Source organism: Daktulosphaira vitifoliae, unplaced genomic scaffold (genome assembly GCF_025091365.1).
Source record: "Daktulosphaira vitifoliae isolate Bord-2020 unplaced genomic scaffold, ASM2509136v1 Scaffold_2, whole genome shotgun sequence".
Taxonomy (NCBI): Eukaryota; Metazoa; Arthropoda; class Insecta; order Hemiptera; family Phylloxeridae; genus Daktulosphaira; species Daktulosphaira vitifoliae.
The window spans coordinates 2,610,589-2,632,341 of record NW_026099573.1 but is presented as its reverse complement, the minus strand read 5'-3'; the positions used below and the strand labels follow the sequence as shown (position 1 = coordinate 2,632,341).

At 24.5% G+C, this 21,753-nt stretch overlaps 2 protein-coding genes across 2 annotated transcripts; both read left to right on the top strand.

Moving 5' to 3' along the window:
* Positions 1-7,500: 7,500 nt before the first annotated feature.
* LOC126898849 (uncharacterized) lies at positions 7,501-9,677 on the top strand. The gene is made up of 4 exons (XM_050673255.1): positions 7,501-7,661; positions 8,085-8,253; positions 8,893-9,156; positions 9,521-9,677. Exons 1-4 carry the CDS (start codon positions 7,572-7,574, stop codon positions 9,571-9,573), a joined length of 576 nt encoding a protein of 191 aa, XP_050529212.1. The 5' UTR covers positions 7,501-7,571; the 3' UTR covers positions 9,574-9,677.
* Positions 9,678-16,127: 6,450 nt separating this feature from the next.
* On the top strand, positions 16,128-20,627 carry LOC126898826 (uncharacterized). The gene is made up of 5 exons (XM_050673220.1): positions 16,128-16,411; positions 16,821-16,989; positions 17,829-18,089; positions 18,499-18,732; positions 20,547-20,627. Exons 1-5 carry the CDS (start codon positions 16,271-16,273, stop codon positions 20,588-20,590), a joined length of 849 nt encoding a protein of 282 aa, XP_050529177.1. The 5' UTR covers positions 16,128-16,270; the 3' UTR covers positions 20,591-20,627.
* Positions 20,628-21,753: the final 1,126 nt, after the last annotated feature.

The following is a 21,753-nucleotide window of genomic DNA, read 5'->3' as shown; positions in this document are numbered from 1 at the left end:
TAAGTGTTTTTAAAGGGAGAAAGGTAAACTGTCAGTTTATTCATTCATAAAGTATTTAGGATCTTATAACCACATCATTATATTTTTTATTATTGATGGACATGGGAAGAGCTAATACAAGCTACTATAGGTACATGTAGAAAAAAACCAAGATATACAAGAAAGGTAGGTCGTGGTTAGCATTAAAAAAAAAATATTTTTAAATTAATATCGAGCTATTAGCATTAGTAATGATGGACGGTCGGTGGTGATGTACACATAAGTACAGCATTATGAACACGATATAGTGAGTCTCCCATTTGTCAAACAACTTGTTAAATCAGAACCAGTATAATATATAGTATGTATGAGGTGTGCATACAGTGGTCGCTAGTATACAGCCCACTCATTTTTCTCGAACATTCCATTCATAAATTTTTGTAATGCGTTAGTGTGCTCACACTTATTTTATTATTATGATCACATGAATCTCAAACATCTTATATATGTATAAATGCTTTTCTTATTAATAAATATTAAGCAACCGTCGTCAGAATATGATAGTATACATTTTATACTAGATTCTATACAAAGTGATTGATTTAATATAAACCACTCGGTTACTCTTAAAATAAACATAATATTGAAAAAAAAAAATTTTTTTTTAGTTACGTATATTTTTTGATTTGTTGATTCAGCTATCAATTTATATTATATTTAAAATTTGTAAAATAAAATATAAAATTATCTAATTAAGAAAATTTATGGTCGCTATAATTTTCGAATCATAACTTAGAATATTATTCTCATTTTTATACCTAGATGGAATGAATAGTACGGTCGGGAAATGACTGGTGATAAAAATAGCAGCCTAGTCATTTTTAAGAACTTTTTAATTATTTTATAATTTAGAATGATAATTAAAAATTGAAATCATCACAAAAATATAAATTTTATTTGAAGAACTGAGCAAATATATTATAATTAAATATAGTAAGCTTTTTTATATATAAAATAAAGAACAATACGGATTTGAAAAAAAGAGAATATTTGATTAATAGTTTGAAAACCCCCATTAGTTTAAAAGACTAAACCTTATTTTTATATACTTTCCTTGATTAAATTGAAAAACGAAAAATAGCGTACGATGACGAATACTTTTAAATGTCTTAAATTGAAGTAATTAACATAATAGATTATGCATTTAAGTATATATTTATAAAAATATATTTGAGTTTTAAGTTATTAGGCTAATGAACTTATGAGCTCAATGAAAATTTGTAAGCAATCTGGTTAAAATTCATTTTTAAAAATCTTTATATCTGATTGCACCAGTATTTCTTACAAGTCACATTATTTAAAAAATATAAATTGAAGTTAGAAATATATACTTATTTAATTATAATTACAGACCTCATACTTACAAATTCAGGACTACTGTTAATTGCAGCTCTATGACAGTAATATTACAAATATTTTTCATCGAGAACAAGATTTCACATTCATCATTCAAAACACTTGAAACATACTCGGTTGGGTATGTTTCAGGTAGTCTTCTATTTAACATAATCTAGAGTCAATTCTCATTACATACACCAAAATGGATTATTTAGTAACTGAATCATTATTACCCAAAGCTAAAATTAATCAAAGGTTTCTATTTCATAATTTTATAGGTAATTTAAGTAAATGACTACCTTGACAATCCGGATTAAAAATTGAAAATTTTAAGTATTTTGGATATCTAAATTGTTTACATTTATAAACTGCTGTTGTATCTATTCGTTCAATTCGCAATACAGCAAGTTTAAGACTATTCTCTCTTAAACGACAAACATAAATTGTTATTTAGATGTGAAAAAAGGCACAGACGTTTTTAATAGAGTATGTATTTTAATTTCTACAATAGAAAGTAATAATAAAACGATTTTGGCCAAAACATCGAGTCACACGATTTTTAATATTCAACATGTCTATGGTTAAGCTTGTAAAGTTTAAGTGATTTAGGATTTAAGTACTTAGTGGTAAAACATGTGAAATATAATGACTGTCATACATATTTCGTGCAATATTTCTACAATTTTTGTATAAGTTCAAAAATGCCACTCAACTTGTCAAATTGTTGTCTTAAAACAATAAAAAAATATTAACAGCATTCTGAAAACTTTTAATAAAATATTACTCCAATTTGCTTGAAAATTATCATCATTGTGATTTAAATTAAATTTATTATATTAGATTACAAGTGAATAAATCAATATAGAATTGCAAAATTCCAACCATAAAAATTTAATAATACAAAAGTTATCGACATTCAATAAATAATTAAAAAAATAAAAAAATATGAAAAAGTCCTTAGTGCTTAAAGGTTATTAAATGTCATAACTATGAGATTTTTCATTTATTCTGGTATTTCACGCAATTATATTATTATTATTATTATTGGGATCGAAAATCCAGTTAATGCGTTCAATTAAATGAGCAGTGTTGGTGACAATTGATTCTGCCGCTTCACACACGCGTTGGTCATTATGATGAAGATAATTATGGGATTTATGATAAATTTCAACAAGATTATTCAGTACTGTCCTGTTAAGTTCTGGCCGACCCGCAAATAATGGATTGCTTTCAAATAAGTTAATCCAACTTGCGTACATGGTAGTCTGGAGAGTGCCAACAGTTAAATCCATTATGTCTGAAGTCAATAAAGTATCTTCATCGCTTTCAAAGCTATCATCTTCACTAGACATATCATCAACAGATCGTACTTGATCATTTAATGACTCATTTAAGGCCTCATACATATCATAGAAGTAGTTTTGATCAGTTGAATTGTGAAATGACATATTTATCTTTTTAAATTTAATTTAAAGTAGTAACTTCAATAAAAAATAATTAAATTATAATTATTTTAAATAAAAATTTTTCAAAATGTGTACAGAAATTATTTTAAAATAAAATAATCAACTCAATTTGAAAAATGTTGAATTTTTATAGTAAAAAAAACAGCGTTCATTGTTTATTTTCTATGGTAAATTCATATACATTACATTAAGTTTTCATGAAAATTTTTTAGCTCAAATTATACATAAATTCTTGAAATAAATAATTAAGTAATCTATCTTATATTTTGGTAATATTTGGTTTTTACCCTGTAAATTATTACAAAATTTTGTTTAAAAAAAAGTTATTAAATAAATTGTACTAGGCGAGTAAGATTACATTAGAAACTTTTTCAAAATATATTTAATTTTCAAAAAAAATTTTAAATAATTTCCAATAGGGTTGAAAGTTCAATTCGATTTTTTGTCAAAGTTTAATTTTCATCGTAAAATCATATGGACATATACAGAGCGCATTTTTATCATAATCCACTCAATTACATATCAATTATGACTTTAACGACATGTGCTTCTTATATTGCTAGTTGGTGTATTTAAAATTGTTAACTCAAAATATTATGCCGCATTACTAAACTTAAACCACATCTTTTGATAAAATTATATATATCGTAAAAAAACAATTAGTTGCCTGTAACTCAAACATTATAAACTTTAAAGTTTTATATCAAATAAACGAATAAATTTATGTTAAATTATAAAAGTCATTTATTATCAAAATGTATCTTCAAACATCTAAATTAATTAAAAATATGTATTCCTATTCAAAAAGCAAAATTGACACCTTTACAAGGTATAAGAGATAAATAAAAATCGTATTTTAGCTTCGATGCGAAGCTGAGAAGGTATTAATTTTACTATGATGTGTTTTTTTTTTTTATGTCTGTTGCCACTTTTTCTCAGCTCTCACTGAACCAATTTCTTTCAACAATACGTTAAAATATCACAAATCGTATCTAGTTGAAAACATTACCCTTAAAAATTGAAAAATTTTCCTACGTTCTCCGCAAATGGGGGAAATATCCAAAAAAATTACAAATTTAAAAATCAGTAAATTTTGTCATTTATTTCTCTTTTTTTTCTTAAAACTTCCATAACTTTTTCAAAAATAAACAAATCAACATAATTTTTTTTTATACTAAGACCTCAGATATTTCCTTTTCATTTGATATCATTTTTTTGAAAATCTAACTCTTAACCTGCTCATTGGGGGGGATTTAAAATAGCAACTTTTTTACAAAAACTAACTTTTTCAACTTAATTTTTGAAAATGTTCCGGAAATACTGCGTCCTTTAAACATATATAAAATTAAAACTTATTTTATGTACTATAAAATGAAAAAAAAATTTGTCCCGATAACCTATCTTTTATGCGAAAATGGCTACCGTATTCAAAAATATGCTATTTTTCTATTAAAATTCTAGGTTTTGTATTTTATTTTATTTTAAAATATTTTATTAGGATAATATATTGACTTTCATGAATATTATATAATTTAATTGACATAAAATAAAGGTCATAAGACATAAGAAATTAAACTTATTAAACTTTTTTACTTTTTTATTTTCATACTAAATTTAATAATTATAATTAGTATTTATTCATATATTATATTTTAAAATCAAAGAACTACTAATTAGGATATAATCAAAGAATTAATAGTTGATGTTGCTTTTGGAATAATCCACCAATTTCTCTGAATGAAACACTATCTACAGATTTGCATCTAAGCGTTTCTTATGATAGTGATTTTAATCACTGTCAAATATCATCTATACTTGTCTCATCTATGCCTTGTCTACACTGTGCCTCGACTCCACTGTGCTACCGTTTTTTTATTAACTTTGATGTCTGTTTTCACCGTGAAGACAATATAAAATCCGAATTTTTTTATTCATAATAAAGTAGATAACATTAGCTTTAATTTAAGATATATATAAATGTGTCAGACTATCCGAAACACTTTCAAAAGTTAAGTTGAAAAAGTTCAACTTTCTAAATGCATTTTTTAGATTTAAACCCCTTTGTATTAAGGGAAATGATCCGATTTAAAAAAAAAGTATGTTAAATGAAAGATGTATATAAATACTACTTCTCATGAAAAATTTGTATTGATCCATACATTTTTCAAAAAGTTATAGCATTATAAAATTAAAAATGTAAAATATGAAATCGTGAATTTTCATACAAAAATATCATTTGGTAGCCATTTTCACAGTGAAGACAATCTAAAGACCGAATTTTTTTTTTTTTTCATGATAAAGTATATTACATTAACTTTAATTTAAGATATATATAAAAATGTCAGACTTTCCGGAAAACTTTCAAAAGTTAAGTTGAAAAAATTAATTTTTTTGTAAAAGAGTTGTCATTTTAAATCCCCTCTGTGGGCAGGTTTAGTGTCAGATTTACAAAAAAAATAAAATGCCAAAAGATAGGTAAAGACATTTTGCATATATAAAAAAAATATTTATATTAATTTGATTATTTTTGAAAAAGTTATGGTAGTTTTAAATAAAAAAAAATTGAAAAAATGTTTAAAATTAGCGATATTTAAATTTGTAGATTTCCACCATTTACGGAGATCGAGGGAAATTTTTTCAATTTTGAGGGTAATTGAGAGCGTCTTCGACTAGATACGATTTGTGATTTTTTGACATATCGTCGAAAGAAATCGGTCCAGTGAGAGTTGAGAAAAAGTGGTAACAGACAAAAAAAAAAACACATCATAGTAAAACCAATAACTTCTCAGATTCGCATCGAAGCTAAAATTAATACATAATTAAATGTAATGTATTTTTTATACATTTAACTACAAAGAAAGTTAATTCATAAAAAATTTATCGGATGAAATTTCAGTTCTAAAGCTTAACCGTTTCAAACAATGTATAGTAAATTAATAGACGTTTATAATTTCGTACGTGTTCGTTTCATATGATACATTTATAGAAAAATGATGTATAATATAGTTAATTGAATAGTTATTTTTGTGTAACCCATAAAAAAAAATGATATAGTGCCCATAGTTATAGAAAATTATTAATAAATAATAATTAATTTTTATGCGTGATTCTTATATTTATATTAGACAAAATTTAATACCTAGAAAAAAATTAATTTAATATTTTTCTCTGATGATATACTCATCTGAAATTTTAAACTAAAAACTCATTGCAAGAATTTAGCAGCATTTTAAAATTTTCCAAAAATACTTTAATTGAAATGTTTTTATTGAGATACAACTAAAATGAAAATTCAAACATTTATTTTATTTTCAAATGGGAAAATAATTATAAACGCATTCTAATTATAAAGACCATGACATTTTACATGACTTTTATAATTTTAGTTTTGTATACAAATTTATCTTGTTTAATAAATAATTATATAGTATTACTCTAAATTGAATCATTAAAAATAGTATGTTAGTTTAAAACAAAATGTTACGTTCAATTAATCATAAGCATCAAATGCTACCAAAGTTCTTCATAATGACATACTATTTTTAAAAACACTTAAAAAGCTGATGACGTTGCAAGTTGCTGATTTAACTAAATTAAAAAAATTAGAAATAATTCTAAATAATAAAAAATTTCTTTTTATGACATCATAAAAAGGAAACTATAATTTTATCTTTATTAGTTGATAGTATAATATAATCTATAGGAGACGTGTACTTGTACCTAACTATATGAGTGTTCAAAAATATATTTGTTTTGACGGTTCAAATTTTTTGATAAACATATGAATTTATTGCCTTCCTAAATGAAAAAAAAAATTAGAGTACCAAATTAATTCTCAGTTTATTATTAAAATACAAAATTGTCCTATAACGTTATCTTCAAGCAGATTAAAAAATATCATAAACATTACACTTAGCTAAATAGAAGTTAATAAAATATAAATAAATATGTTATACATTATAATAAATAATATTATTTAATGTCAATAATTTCGAGGAATCCAATAGTTTTAGTACTCTCAGTGATTGTTACACAAATTTAAAAGAATTAAAGTTGTGCTATTCATTTTTACGATTCTATTAATTTGAAAAATTTCAAATTATGACCAAATTAAGTAGATTAAAATATTATAAAAATAGTGTGTAAATTTTTGGTTGCCTGTTTTCAGATATTATTTTGCATTTTTTTTCACAAATCAATTAAAAATAATATAAAAATGAAAAAATTCCAGCTCAAATAAACTTTTAATCCTTACACCCTCATAATTCTATACGGACAATTGCAAATTCTATTATTAAGTCTGAATAAATGGTGAAGAGAGCAACAAAAACTAATAATTTTTTTAATTAAATAACTGTCTAATTTTTCTAACAATATCCATAGAGTAATTAAGGTCCGAACACATAATAATTTTGAAAGTTATTGCACCAAAAGATTTTATGGAAATATAGTTTAATGACATTTATGTTTAAAAAATATGTTATTTGTTCATCCATTTTTGTATTAAAAGACCTTTTAATATTTTTTTTCTAAAAGGTAGTGTTATTTAAGTAAACATATATTATCATAAAAAAAAAAATTATTTTTGGTTGTTTTTGGACTCCTTGCTTATATTATGTTGCCATATTCAAAAGTATATAAATGTTGTATTTAAACCAGAGCTTTAATTAAATTAATATTTTTAGAATTTCAACTGTATTTAATTTTTAAATTTCTTTAAGCATAAAAATGCAGTATTTTATTGTAATAGTATTTTGTATTTTTAGCTATTTTAACTTATTGGCAGCACAATTTTTTGAAAATACAGACTTAATAAAGGTAACATAAATTTAATACGTCATACAAGTTTGCAACGTTATAAATAATTCTGATTACACATATTATATTTAATTTATAATAATAATTTGACAATTATACAGGGTACGATTTTTCGTAGACCACTAAATATTTCCTAAAATAATAATAATTTTGAGGTATTATTTCATAGCTTAGTTAATTAGTATTTCATTTTCGATTAAAAAATGATTAAATACTTTATAAAGAACCCCTTATACCTTTTAGAGTTAACAACTTTTTTAAATGACAAAATATAAAGAGATTGATATCGTTGATAAATAAAATTCTCCCAAAATTATAATAATTTAAAAAACAAAAATTATGCTTAGTATTATTTAGTTCTCAATTTATCAATTATTTAGTACTTTTCTGATTTATTTTAACCCTATATTTTTTTATGTGCAGGACAGTAGTCTATCAAAAGAAATAACTGCAGAACTTGAAGAATTATTTAAAGATGTTAATAAGAATGATTTAGAAGGAAGCACATTCGAATATGCGGCACTTATACTTTATGATTTTATAAAAAACAAAAATGAATCTGATGTTAAAAACATAATAAAAAAGTGTAAAGGTAAAATAAAAATAACTTTATTCCGAAGTAATTTTCCAAAAATTATTTTAATATTTTAATCTGATAGTGTAGTATTTTGATGGTATATTATATAAATTTATAAATATATATATTTTTTTAATTGAAGAATATTAATAAGCAATAGTTTAATATAGTTTTAAAAAATATAAGATTTCCGAAACATAGTCAAAAATTTAAAATCAAACATTTTTAACAGAAATTATATCATTTTAGTAGCTAATTAATTATAAAATTCAAGTTTTTAAAAAGTTTTAATTTTTTAAATATAAGAATCTTGTATAAGCTTGAATTCAATATAGATTTAAAAAATTATATAAAGTTTATTCAATGTATTAGTGAAAAAAATAACTATCTTTTAAATGAAAATATGCCAAAAAAGTTACAATAGTCAAACACATTTGTTTTTGATATTCTACTTGAAAATGAAATTTCTATAGATAAAGGATTTTTTAGTTTTATAAAAACTTTATTATATGATGAAAAAATACTTTAAAACAGACAAAATTAAATTAAATTTGAAAAAAATGTAGAATTATTAATACATTATAATCTAGTCTAATCAAACCATTTTAAATAACACTTAGATGTACTTTTATCGATTTCAATAATGTTTTTCAGAAATGAAAAAGGATTTAACTGTTGAAGGAATATTAGAAATAATAGACAATAACATGTCAGACGAATCATATACTAAGGACGAAGAAATGATTGATGATATTATGAAAAATTTATTTAAATTTTATTCCAAAGGAACTGAACTCATTTCTAAATCAGACATTCTAGATTTTAATAATATTGCAAATATAAATAATAGTGATGAGTCTTTTCAAAAAATTCTTCAAGATTTTCGTAATGATAAAAATGGTAAACTAAACTTTCAAAGTAAGCATAAAATACTTAATAATCTAATTTAAATTACTAAAATTATTTGTCAGTTTTGATATACTGGGAATCAATGTGAAAAATGTTTATATAAATATAAAATTTGTTGAAAATGTTGAAACATTGTATGCATGTAAAAATTAATTAGTTAATCGAATTTAGTAAAACATAGACCCTGAAATTGTTAGGCAATTTAAATATTCTACTTATTCTCGTCATAATGTGTAAGATGTATCATTGGCATAAAATAAAATGACAGGGGAAGTTAAATTAACATAAATAATATGTATTGTAGAAATCAATTTATTAAAAATAATGTAAGATATTAATGTTGTATATTAATAAAATATTAATATGTTTTTAGCTTTTAAGGATAAGATGAAACCATACTGGAAAGAATATCTATCGGATATTTAGTTTGCTTCAAAATATGTACTGTTAATATTTAAATGTAATTAAATTTGAAGTTAACTATTTTGATAATTAATTATTTTTTATAAAATATACTATATACTTTAATATTTTTTAATTAATTTTTATTTTGATAAATAAACCTGGTTAATGCTAAAATGATTAATATAAAATGTGATTGATTTGTCCTTTGTTACTAGATTTCTCATAAAATAATAAATCTGATTTTTAGTTTCGACGCGTAACTAAAATTCTATTAGATTTGCTTTGTAGTGTTTTTTTTTGTGTCTATCCATATAAATACTCCACTTCTTTTGAACTGATTTTCTTAACGTTCAAAATTTACAAATTGTTTCTTGATGAATTTTCATGCATCATGATTTTGAAAAATTACCTTAACAATAATTACTATTATAAAACAGTCAATGTTGATTTTTTTTTCACTTTATATTGAAATTACTTTTTGAAAACTGGTCGGTAGGGTGACAACATTTTATATGACAAAAATTTTATTTAAATTTTTCTTTTGTCCCACCCTTTTAAAATATTCATTTGAGTAAAATATACATGTTCTGAAAAATTTTATCTAATTATGTTGATGTTTAGAGATCGCGCAGAGCTTTATTATTTGTTTATAAATAACTTTGATATCACGATTTCATGAGCTCTCATTATCGACGATAATATACTAATGTTAGCGACTCATTTGCAGTATGACAGTACAAATTGTCATTTTAAACCGTCAACATAATTCTTCGTGATAATATCGCCGCACTTTTATAAATATTTTATAAATGTTTCGTTAAGTTCATATTTTTTGAATAATTGTATTCAAATTTTGTGTATTTGTGATAATTAAAATAATTCAATTTGATGTGAATATTTTTTTTTATTATTTAGTTCATATATGTGTAATTTTATATGTAATTAAAATATTATGGCAAGCACAAGCACTAAAACTAAAAGTTACGTAAAGGATCGAGGAATCCAAACGATAGTTGGAGGTACACTCGAATCAATTACTGGTTGCAAACTACCATTTAACCAGCAAGTACTTTGTCGTTTTTAAGCTTCAATGCGTTGGTTTTACTAAGATGTGTTTTTTTTTTTTTTTTTTGTGTCTGTTACCACTTTTTCTCAGCTCTCACCGAACGGATTTCTTTCAACGATACGTCAAAAGATCACAAATCGTATCTAGTCGAAGACATTACCCTTAAAAATTGAAAAAAATTCCCTCGTTCCCCGTAAATGGGGTAAACTTCCAATAAATTACAAATTTAAAAATCATTAATTTTCGAAATTTTTTCAATTTTTTTACTAAAAACTACCGTAACTTTTTCAAAAATGAACATATCAATATAATTTTTTTTATACAGATGCTTGATGTCTTTATCTATCATTTGGTATATAGTTTTTGTAAATCTGACACTTAGCCTGCCCACAGGAGGGGATTTAAAATGACAACTCTTTTACAAAAAAATTTACTTTTTCAACTTAACTTTTGAAAATGTTCCGGAAGGTCTGACACTTTTATATATATCTTTATATAAAAAACTTATAACTTTTTAAAAAATGTACGGATCAATACAATTTTTTCATGAGAAATAATATTTTTTAATAATCCCTATTTCATTCGACATACTATATCTTAATCAGGATATTAATAAGGAACTAGCAGATCATGTAGCTTTTGGAATAATATACCAATTTTTTAAAATTAAACACTATCTAAAGATTTGCATCGAAGCGTTTTTTTTTTAGATAGTGATTTTAATCACTGTCAGATATCATTATACTTGATCCAACTATGCCACGTCACCACTGTGCTGGGTTTTTTTTCATTTATATTTGCATGAAAAAAAACTATTCAAATTAGTGCTACCATCACAGCAAGAGAAATATGTACATTTTGGGCAAAAGCTAAAATTCCTACTCAAAAGGAATGTCATATAATTGACAAAATAAAAAAAATTCATTGTAAATGGCTGAATTAAAAAAAAAGTTCTTTGAGAAAAACTCCTCATCAAAAGGAGATTGAGTCTGTATTTGTCGATGACTTCAATAATTTATTTGACATTGCTCATATGGATGCTTTAACTCTTATAACTATTGAAGAGGATAAACAGTTTCTTCTGGTTCAGAGAAAAAAAGGAGACATGGTTGCATGAGCTCCGTTGACACGAACCTTTTAAAAATAGAAGATAAAAAAATGAGCGACAGCAACAAATTATAATCAGGGAACTAAAAAAAAGATAGAACGATTGAAAGGAGAAGCAAAATATAATGATTTAAATACTGAAAGAACAGAATCTAGTAGCAGTGAAAGTGACGATGATTTATAAATACCTAACAACAAAAGGTTAAAGCAAAATAATTCTAGTGAACTTATTAATATTTTATAAACTTCTAGTATTGTCACTACTGAAGTAGCATCTGCTTTAGATAGAACCAAAGTAAGTGACAGAAACGCTATGTATGTTTTGCCAGCTACCGTGCAATCATTAGGTTATAATGTACAAGACTTTACTCTTAATTGAGAGTCAATAAGACAAGCTCGTTGAAAAAATCGTCAAAATATCGCAAATGAACTAAAATCTTCATTTTTACCGAACACTCCGTTGACAATACATTGGAATGGAAAACTACTACCTTCTTTAACATCAAAAGATAAAGTTGATCTACTTGCTGTAATAGTTTCAGGTGACGGTGTTATGAAATTACTCAGTGTGCCAAAATTTTCAATTGGAACTGTAGAAGCTCAATCTACTTCAGTTTTTGAGTTAATAGAAGAATGGAATTTGACTGAACTAATTCATTCCATATAAATTATTAATTGATATAATAGCCAGTAACAGTGGAGTAAACACAGGTGCCTGTGTACTACTTGAAAAAAAAATGAAAAGAGATCTTCTGAGCTTAGCATGTCGGCATCATATCATGGAACTCATTGTTAAAAAAGTGTTTAATACTTTGATGGGTCCTTCAAAGGTTCCGAAAATACAGGTTATTCAACGATTTTCAGACAGCTGGAGTAAAATTAACAAAAAAAAAAATACACAAGTGGAATTATGGATAATATAGTTGCTAAACATTTCAAACCAATAAAAAAATTCCTAGTTGAATTTATTAATGAGCAGTTGACAAAATATCAGCCCAGAGACGATTAAAAAGAACTATTACAACTTTCTCTTCTATTTTTAGGAGTTAATATTTCTAAAAACATTAATATACAGGCATCTGGAGGTTTAGATAGAGCTAGATGGATGGCTAAGATTATCTATAGAATGAAAATCTACTTATTTAGATCACAAATCAAATTAACCGCACAAGAACTATCGTCACTACAAGCTTTCAATATTTTTGAACTACAAGTTTACATAAAATTTTGGTACACTGCTCCTTGTGGGGAATCAGCTCCTTTCAACAATTTAAATCTATTGAAGGAGTTTAATTTAAATAAAAATACTCATGAAATTATAGCTGATACTGTTATCAAAAGTTTCTCTAGGCATTTATGGTATTTAAGTGACACTCTCATGGGACTGGCTTTTTTTGACAGAAAAGTGCCAACTGAAATGAAATAAAAATGGTGAAATCATTAGAAAACAAGGGAGCCGTCAACCCACAACGACGTATTAAAATCGTGTTGAATGCAGTTGTGCGATTTTGCAACTAATAATACATTAAAATTATTTATAGCGCTAAATATACCATAAGATTTTTTAAGTCAACATCCAAGTACTTGGGAAGAAAATGTTCATTACATTGATGGGTGTTAAATGACACAAAGTTTAAAAGTAGTAAACGACGCTGCCGAACGTGGGATATCTTTGATTCAATCATTTAATGGGATACTTACTAATCAAGAAAAACAAAAATAGTATCTCCTGCAAGTAGTTGAACAACATCGAAAACAATATCCTAACCCAAATAAAAAAAATTTAAATGTTTGAGAGTTTTTTAAATAATTATATATCTTTTTAAAAAAAATTAGTTTTTTATTTTTTTAATCCTTGTGATGTAAAAAATTTAAAATAAAATCATGTTGTGCGACCAGTAATTATTTTTATTTTTTGTTGAATTTTTTTATGGACCTTTATATTGTAAATTCACATAATTTAAATGGTTTAGGCCTTATAAATAGTTAAATTTTTTTTTAATTGTCACCCTACTGGACGGGTTATTACGAAATTTTTATTAACAAAACTTTAGATATTTAATTTACCGACAACATATCTTTTTTGAAAATCTAATTATTATCCTAGGTTAGGATGGTCCGTAATTATAGACGAAGAGCATTGTTTTAATATTTTCTTTAGTCTTAACTTTTAAAATTGTTGATATATTTGTAAAAATGAACCAAAAAAAATTTCAATCCTATCAGGCTATTTTAACTCATGTCTAATCGTTAAAAAAAGTTATTAAATGTTTTATAACGCTAAACAATACAATAATAGCGTTCACATTTAAAAACCTTATAAATGAATAATATATTATACATTTAAATAAACATTAACCATAAATGCCTTGAAAAATTGTATTATGATATCGTACAACACGAAGTAATAATTTAAAGCTTTAGGTATAATGACTCTGTATCTAAAGTTTAACTCTACTAATTAAAATAAATATGAAATTCAGTGATTATTTTTCAAATATTACGTTTTCAGTTAATGAAAGTAATAAAAAAAAAACCCAGCACAGGGGGGTCGCGGCACAGTGGTGACGTGGTATAGATGGATCAAGTATAATGATATCTGACAGTGATTAAAATCACTATCAAAAAAAAACGCTTCGATGCAAATCTTTTATTAGTGTTTAATTTTAAAAAATTGGTGGACTATTCCAAAAGCTACATGATCTGCTAGTTCATTATTATTATCCTAATTAAGATAAAGTATGTAGAATGAAAAAGGGATTATTAAAAAATATTATTTCTCATAAAAAAATAATGTTGATCCATACACTTTTCAATATGTCATAGCATTATAAAGTTAAAAATGTAAAAAATAAAATCGAAAATTTTCAAACAAAAATAGCATTCGGTAGCTATTTTCACCCTGAAGATAAAATAAAGTCCGATATTTTTTTTTTTTTTATGATAAAGTATATTACATTATCTTTAATTTAATATATATAAAAGTGTCAGACCTTCCGGAACATTTTCAAAAATCAAGTTGAAAAAGTAAATTTTTTGTGAAAAAGTTGTCATTTTAAATCCCTCTCTGTGGGCAGGTAAATGGTCATATTTTTAAAAAATATATACCAAATGAAAGGTAATGATATCATGCATCTATAAAAAAAAAAATTATATTGATTTGGTTATTTTTAAAAAAGTTATAGCAATTTTAAGTATAAAAAAAATTTCGAAAATTTCGAATATTAGCGATTTTTAAATTTGTAATTTTTTTGGAGGTTTCCCCCATTTACGGGGAACGAGGGAATTTTTTTCAATTTTTGAGGGTAATGTCTTCGACTAGATACGATTTGTGATCTTTTGACGTATCGTTGAAAGAAATCGGTTCGGTGAGAGCTGAGAAAAAGTGGTAACAGACACAAAAAAAAAAAACATATCATAGTAAAACCAATACCTTCTCAGCTTCGCATCGAAGCTAAAAATTCTAGTTTTTATGTAACTAAAAATTATTTCTTATTTTTCTGTCAACTTTATAAAAGTCGTAGTTAAAAAGGCATAAACTATTCAAATATATTAATTTTTCATGTGATAATACATAATTGGAATTTTTAATATTATAATTATTTTGGAGTAGTGTGGTACGGTAGTCACACTAGTTATTGACATAACTCTAGTGTTAAGCCGCACCTACAGCGGTAGGTGAACGGATGAGTGAAACGGATACGTACGCTCCTACTGTGGCGAAAAAGTACCATGTTCCAGTGCACTTAAATTTCCCCAAGATATATTAATCCAATTAGAAAATGACAAGGGAAGGCCTTTAGTAACTACCGTTATTATTTGAACTAAGTAATACAACTATTTTACGGTGGTAAATATCCACATTAATTGTTCCGCGAAAAATAAGTTATATTTGAACATTTAATTTATGCCAAATATGATTCAATGTAAAATTGCATTATGTCATATTTAAAAAAAAAACACAATAAATTATAATTTACTTTTAAAAACAGATACTAATAAATATATATGTATAAATATACAGTGGCGGCTTGTGGCTTGGACGACGGGACGATCGCACCCCCTACTAAAATTAATTGAAAGAAGGAAATTAATCGTATATTCTTAATTCTACATTTTAATTAAAAATGCAATTTTTTGAATAGTAAAATAGTTATAATACATATGTCGTGTTTGAACGTTTAAGTTGTTTCCCTCAGTATAGGCGGGTACACATACACACACGAGCAATGTTTGGACGACCGGCAGCGTCATCCATATGGCAAAATAATAGTATATTACTTTTTTGGGTAATTTATTAGTAGAATTAACTACGTGTACGCTCGTCGTTATCGTTTGCTATAATAGTTTAATCACTATTATTATAATTTTTATTTCTATTTTCTACTGCGACCTTCTAAATAATCATATGTGTATTGTGTTTTATTTTAAATTTAATTTGACAATTTTTTATACCTATGACTAACGGTATTATATTTAAAGTCGCACCCCCACCACCAGCATCCACAAGCCGCCCTACATATATATATATATTGATATAGATATATGTGTAAATCAATACTTAAAAAATCAAGTCCATTCGTAGTTGAAAAAAAAAACAAAAAAATGCAAATTATCACCGTAATCTGTACTGTTTCCATTTTCCTAACTACCTTAGCTTTTGCCATGATAAACGAGGAATCAACGGTAATTTTATACACTACTATTTATTAATAACATTTATGTTAAAGTATTTAAATTTTATTTAATTGAAATTTACAATTAACTCTTTGCTATACAATATTAATTCGATTAAAAAATATTTCAATTTTACCGAGACACTAAGTCGTTTAAAAGTTGATTAATATTAATTACGAAATTTAATTTGAATAATTTGATTAAAAAATAAAACAATACTATTGTATGGCTTAAAAATATCAAAGAGTTATTAAAATTAAAACTTTCATCTTTAAATTGTTAACTCTTAAACATTTTTACTTTAAATGTAATATTTTTTATATAAAAAATTTTAAAGAAGTTATAATAGCACATATAAATATTATTAGTGTAACTAAAAAATTAATAGATAATATATCTTATTTGTTATAAAAATAAGAGCAATCATTCACTGACGAGAAGATTTAGTAAAATTCAAGATTTTTTCAATAAAATTGCAGATAAAAAGCATGAGATTAAAGCGTCAGAACTTATAGATTATGTATTATATGATTTAAGAATTCCTTTGGACGAAATAGGACTCGCCAAAGTAATTCAACAATGTAGAGGTATAAAAAAAATAATTATAATACGACAAAAAGAAAAATTGTGTGGGAGTTTTTATAATGTACAATAATGTATATTTATCATAAAAAAATTAATATGGTTCACTAAAATTAATTCATATGAAGAGCGTGTGAATTAATATTCTTCAATGTTCAGCGTGTAGAATTGTTTTACTAAATGAATAATTTAACAGTTTATTAGTTTACAAGTTCATTACAGTGTTGGGTTTTATCTAAATATGTCCGGGCACGGCTGTTTTATCGAGTACTCTCACGGTATTTGTAATGCAGTCGCGATAATGCTCTGCATAGAATCAACCGAAGGTCTTTGAAAAAAGCAGCTACACCGCCCGGACCTGACGCGGTAGTTTATGCCAACATCTTAGGTGAGAGTATGTGTTTTTATGTTTTGTGAGTTATTAAGCTTCACAAAGTCTTGCTCCCAACTATAGACCCGACTTTTGGGTCCAGCTAACGGGGCAGGCCACGCTGTGTCGTGACTTAGCTCTTGATTAATTTCAAAGTCACCGCACGGTGGTATGATTTATAGAGACAGCGTGGGATGGCTTGAAGTATTGCCTAAAGGCAGTTCCGGGCGATCCACATGATGCTGATCAAAAAAAAAGTTTATCTGAAAATATATCTTTAAATAAATATTTCAAGTTTATCTAGATGCTATAGCATTATTAAATCTTCAAATCATAGAAACTTTTCATTTTTAACTACTTTAATCATAGTTCTTCGTTTTAAATATTTTTGTGATGGGGCAACAGTTTTAAATTACAGCAATTTAATCATGTGTACTATATTATAATAAATAAATCTGATGAATATATTTTTAGAAACAAATGTTCTTACGTTTAAAATATTCTATGACATTATGGACTCAATTGTTCCTAATGCTCGAAAAAATGATAAAGATACTGAGCAAGATTTTATGCTACAAATGAACAATTTTGAATCCAAAGGATATGAATTTATTTATAAATTGACATTGGATAAAATGCTTAAAGATATATTTCAAATATCAGTTAATAATGAAGTACTAGATGAAATATTAATAGAATCTGGGGCTAATAATTCTGAAGTTCTAGACTTTAAAAGTAAGATTGTGTATTAATTTCTTTAAATAATATGAGTATTTAACTTTAAATCATTTTCAGTAATTAAATTTAATAAATAATTTATTTTTTTACTCAATAGAAACTATTTTTATCTAACTTTATTACTTAGACAAGGTTACGTATATTATTATATTCCAGTAAGGTGAGGTGAGTGCTTATACTTTTATTTTAATTAAATGGTCATAAAATGATCTGAGAGAGAAAAACTTTGTTGTTGAAAATCAAGTGGCGGTCGCATTTAAATAAAATGTAATATTATAACTTTGTTCTTCCGATGGGAAAAATATAAAAAAGGTTTGATTTAAAAACACTATTTGACAACTTGAAACGTGAAGTCTTACAATTAAAAAATCACAAAAGTTAATTATATCAATATTCATAATTTTAGATTTGAAAAATGTTTTAACCTTCAAAAATTTTTTTAAAATAATCAATACCAAAGTTGATCGAGAGTATATGAAAATCATGTATAAGTTAGATTCAAAAGGTACAGGATTCATTTCTAGATCAACCATACGTCGAATATTAGAAAATGCATACGAGTGTCAAATTCATGATGACAAGTTGGATAGAATGTTAAAAAAATCTGGTGCCAATATAAATGGTATATCAGATTTTCAAAGTAAGTGTACGAACCTTGACAAAAAAATTGTTTCAATTAAATTTAATAATAATAGAGTGATTTACTAGTTTTTGATAAATCTAATAACTTTTAGTCCACTAAATGTTTGTTATGCATAACTTTATAAAATTATTATTACACTTTAGGGTTATGAATGTCATTAGAAATAATACATTTTTTAATTTATTAAAAAAATGATTTGTTTATATTTGAGAAAAAAGTAAAAAAAACCAAGATACTATGTCATTTTTTATAGTACAATTTTAGAAAATTTTGGTAAAAAAAATATTTTCATATGTTCATTAGCCAATTTTCATTAATATTTTAATATTTGCAAAAATTTTAATTTTCATGTGTTTATGTTACGGTATAAAAATTTGAAATATGGATGTGTTAAAGCTTTTATAGATTGCTGTAATATTTAAAATTTTTTCTAATACAGTAGTCACCGCTTCTTGGACTTATGATTCATTTAATTATTCGTCTAATAGACTTAAGTTTCGATTAACTCCTATACTAGTATACAGAAAAATATTTGTTTATTAGGCTCATTACGTTGGTTAATGAATTTATATAACAATAAGATAAATAACAAAAATATAACAAACTTTCTAGTTAACCCAAGTTCACGGTATCAGAATTTTGTTGTTGATATGAAGATGAGCTTAATTATTTTTTTCACGATAAGCTAAGAGAACGTTGGCTGCTTGAAATAATCAAAAATATTATAAAAGACGGGAAAAACTCAATTGGTCTAGTCCCTAAGTGATTCATATAAATAGTGACTACTATATTGAATTTTTAGTAAAGACACGGGTTTTTATTGTTCTTATTATTTGTTATGTGTCAGACAATAATAGAGTTTTTAGGAAATTTTATATTTTTCGAAGTTTGTAAATTAGAGTAATCAGTAAATCAGTTTTGTCGGTATTTACATATTTAAAATCTGGTTAGGGTTACTTTTGTTGGAGTTAATAATTTCATTTGTGGTTCTTTATTATAATGTTATAGACTTTTAAAATGAATTAAATAAAATAATTGTTTTCTATACTATGTTATATATTAAAAAAGAGTAACCAAATCATTTTTTTGTTTGAAATAATGATTTTTTTTTTAAAAATGAATTGAATAAAAATTTTTTTTAAATAAATCTAAATAATTATCATGTTTATTGAAAAAAAACTATTCTCTAACGTTGTTTTAAATAATACATTTTGAAAATTAAATAGGCACTTATAATTATATTTATACAACTTAATAGAAAATTAACTAAATAACATTTGCCTAGTCTATATAATCTTTGTTATATTAGACTTATTATAATTATTAAGTATATGTGAGATAGGTGTATAATATTTCAGTATTCTTATTTGTGCGTTATGGTAAAAATAAAACATTGCTGAACATTTCCTCATACATCACCCCATATTCAAATATTTAAAAACTAATATCTCAAAAAATAATTACTCAAAACTAGTTATTGATTAATTCAAATTTTGTTTAGAAAATTGTCCCTTTAATTTTACAAAAAAAATATACAAGTGTTTATTTTACTTTAACCGCTGAATTTCTCCTAAAATAATTTTGAAAACATTTTTTTTATTCTGTTTATGAATATTATTGAGTTATCATATAGTTCTTTGTCTACCTCTTTTATTTAAAAAGGTAACAATACTGTTCTTTTTAATTGCAACATAGAGAAATAAATTTGGCAATATAATTCTTTTATAAATAACGCTGTACCTATATTTTTTATTATTTATTTGTTTATTTATTATATTAAAATTGATGAAATTATTTATATTGTGTTGCAGGCTTCCAAACATTTTTGAACATAAACTTTGAAAATTATTTGTAAAATCATTTAATAATACATTTTATCAAATAATTTATAATATTTGTTTTTTATATATTAATAACATTACATTAATAATTCCGTTAAAATTTAAACCTTAGCTAATATCCTAGAACAGTTAAGACATCGTGTGGTTGAAGTTGACATAAATTAAAAAAGAACTGTCAATGATAAAAAGTAACATAAAACTCGATGCAAATTAAAGTTATATCTCATTTTTCGAGACAGGGCTCACTTAATAAGCTTGTTCTATAAACGAAACTTCATTTAAAAGATAAAATAATAATAATTAAGATAATAAGAATTGATCAATTGTAGCTATTATTATTTAAAATACTCATTTTGGCCATTTTTATCAAAAATCATATTATGTGCAATAATATTACAGGCTAAAGTGTGCAGTTTTTGACACATTTTAATCAATTTTATCAATAAATATAGTGGATTTATGGTTTGTTTTTTATTTTTTTTTTAATGAACCAAACTTTTGTTTCATATTTTTGCCAAAAATTTTATTTATACTTATCTGTGGAAAGTACTATAATCATTTTAAAAAGGGTGCCAATAAATGAGGGTCAACACATGTCTGATGTGAACAATAACTTTTTAGAAAAAAATAAATATGCCAATAACTGTGTATCATTAACATTATTTAAAAATCTATTTTAAAAAAAGTATTAAACTTACTCGAATTCTAAAAACATAATTTAAATTCTAAAGACATTTTTTACCTAAAATAATTTAGTAAGAATAATTTAACTTATGTAACTTAATAAAGACATTGATTATAATCAAGGTCATTTTCTTGAGATGTCAATACTATACTTTACTCTATATCCATTTTATCAAATATTGATGATTTTTAATTAAAGCTAAAATAATGAATACCATAACTCATGAAAAAATAGTTACAACGAATAAATGAACAATGTAGCAGATTTTAAGTTTTTTTATATATATATGTAATGAATTGAATAATCTTGTTATTGAATATAGGCCTAAAATTATATTACATTTATTATTCTTTGAATTTTATTTTTAACTACAAAATATAGCATTAATGAGAATAGTTATTTTGAAATATTTTCAAAAATAAAAAAAAACTAGCATAATGGAGACATAGCATAATTGAATATTGCATACTATAAATAATAACATCACTATCA

Excerpts from the sequence above, each read along its gene's own strand:
- LOC126898826 (XM_050673220.1), top strand. The coding sequence starts at position 16,271 with ATGTGTAAATCAATACTTAAAAAATCAAGTCCATTCGTAGTTGAAAAA. Across the intron at positions 16,412-16,820 it reads TGATAAACGAGGAATCAACG|AGCAATCATTCACTGACGAG; the intron begins GTAATTTTATAC and ends TATAAAAATAAG. Across the intron at positions 18,733-20,546 it reads TGGTATATCAGATTTTCAAA|GCTTCCAAACATTTTTGAAC; the intron begins GTAAGTGTACGA and ends ATTGTGTTGCAG.
- LOC126898849 (XM_050673255.1), top strand. The coding sequence starts at position 7,572 with ATGCAGTATTTTATTGTAATAGTATTTTGTATTTTTAGCTATTTTAAC. Across the intron at positions 7,662-8,084 it reads AAAATACAGACTTAATAAAG|GACAGTAGTCTATCAAAAGA; the intron begins GTAACATAAATT and ends TTTTATGTGCAG. Across the intron at positions 9,157-9,520 it reads TGGTAAACTAAACTTTCAAA|CTTTTAAGGATAAGATGAAA; the intron begins GTAAGCATAAAA and ends ATATGTTTTTAG.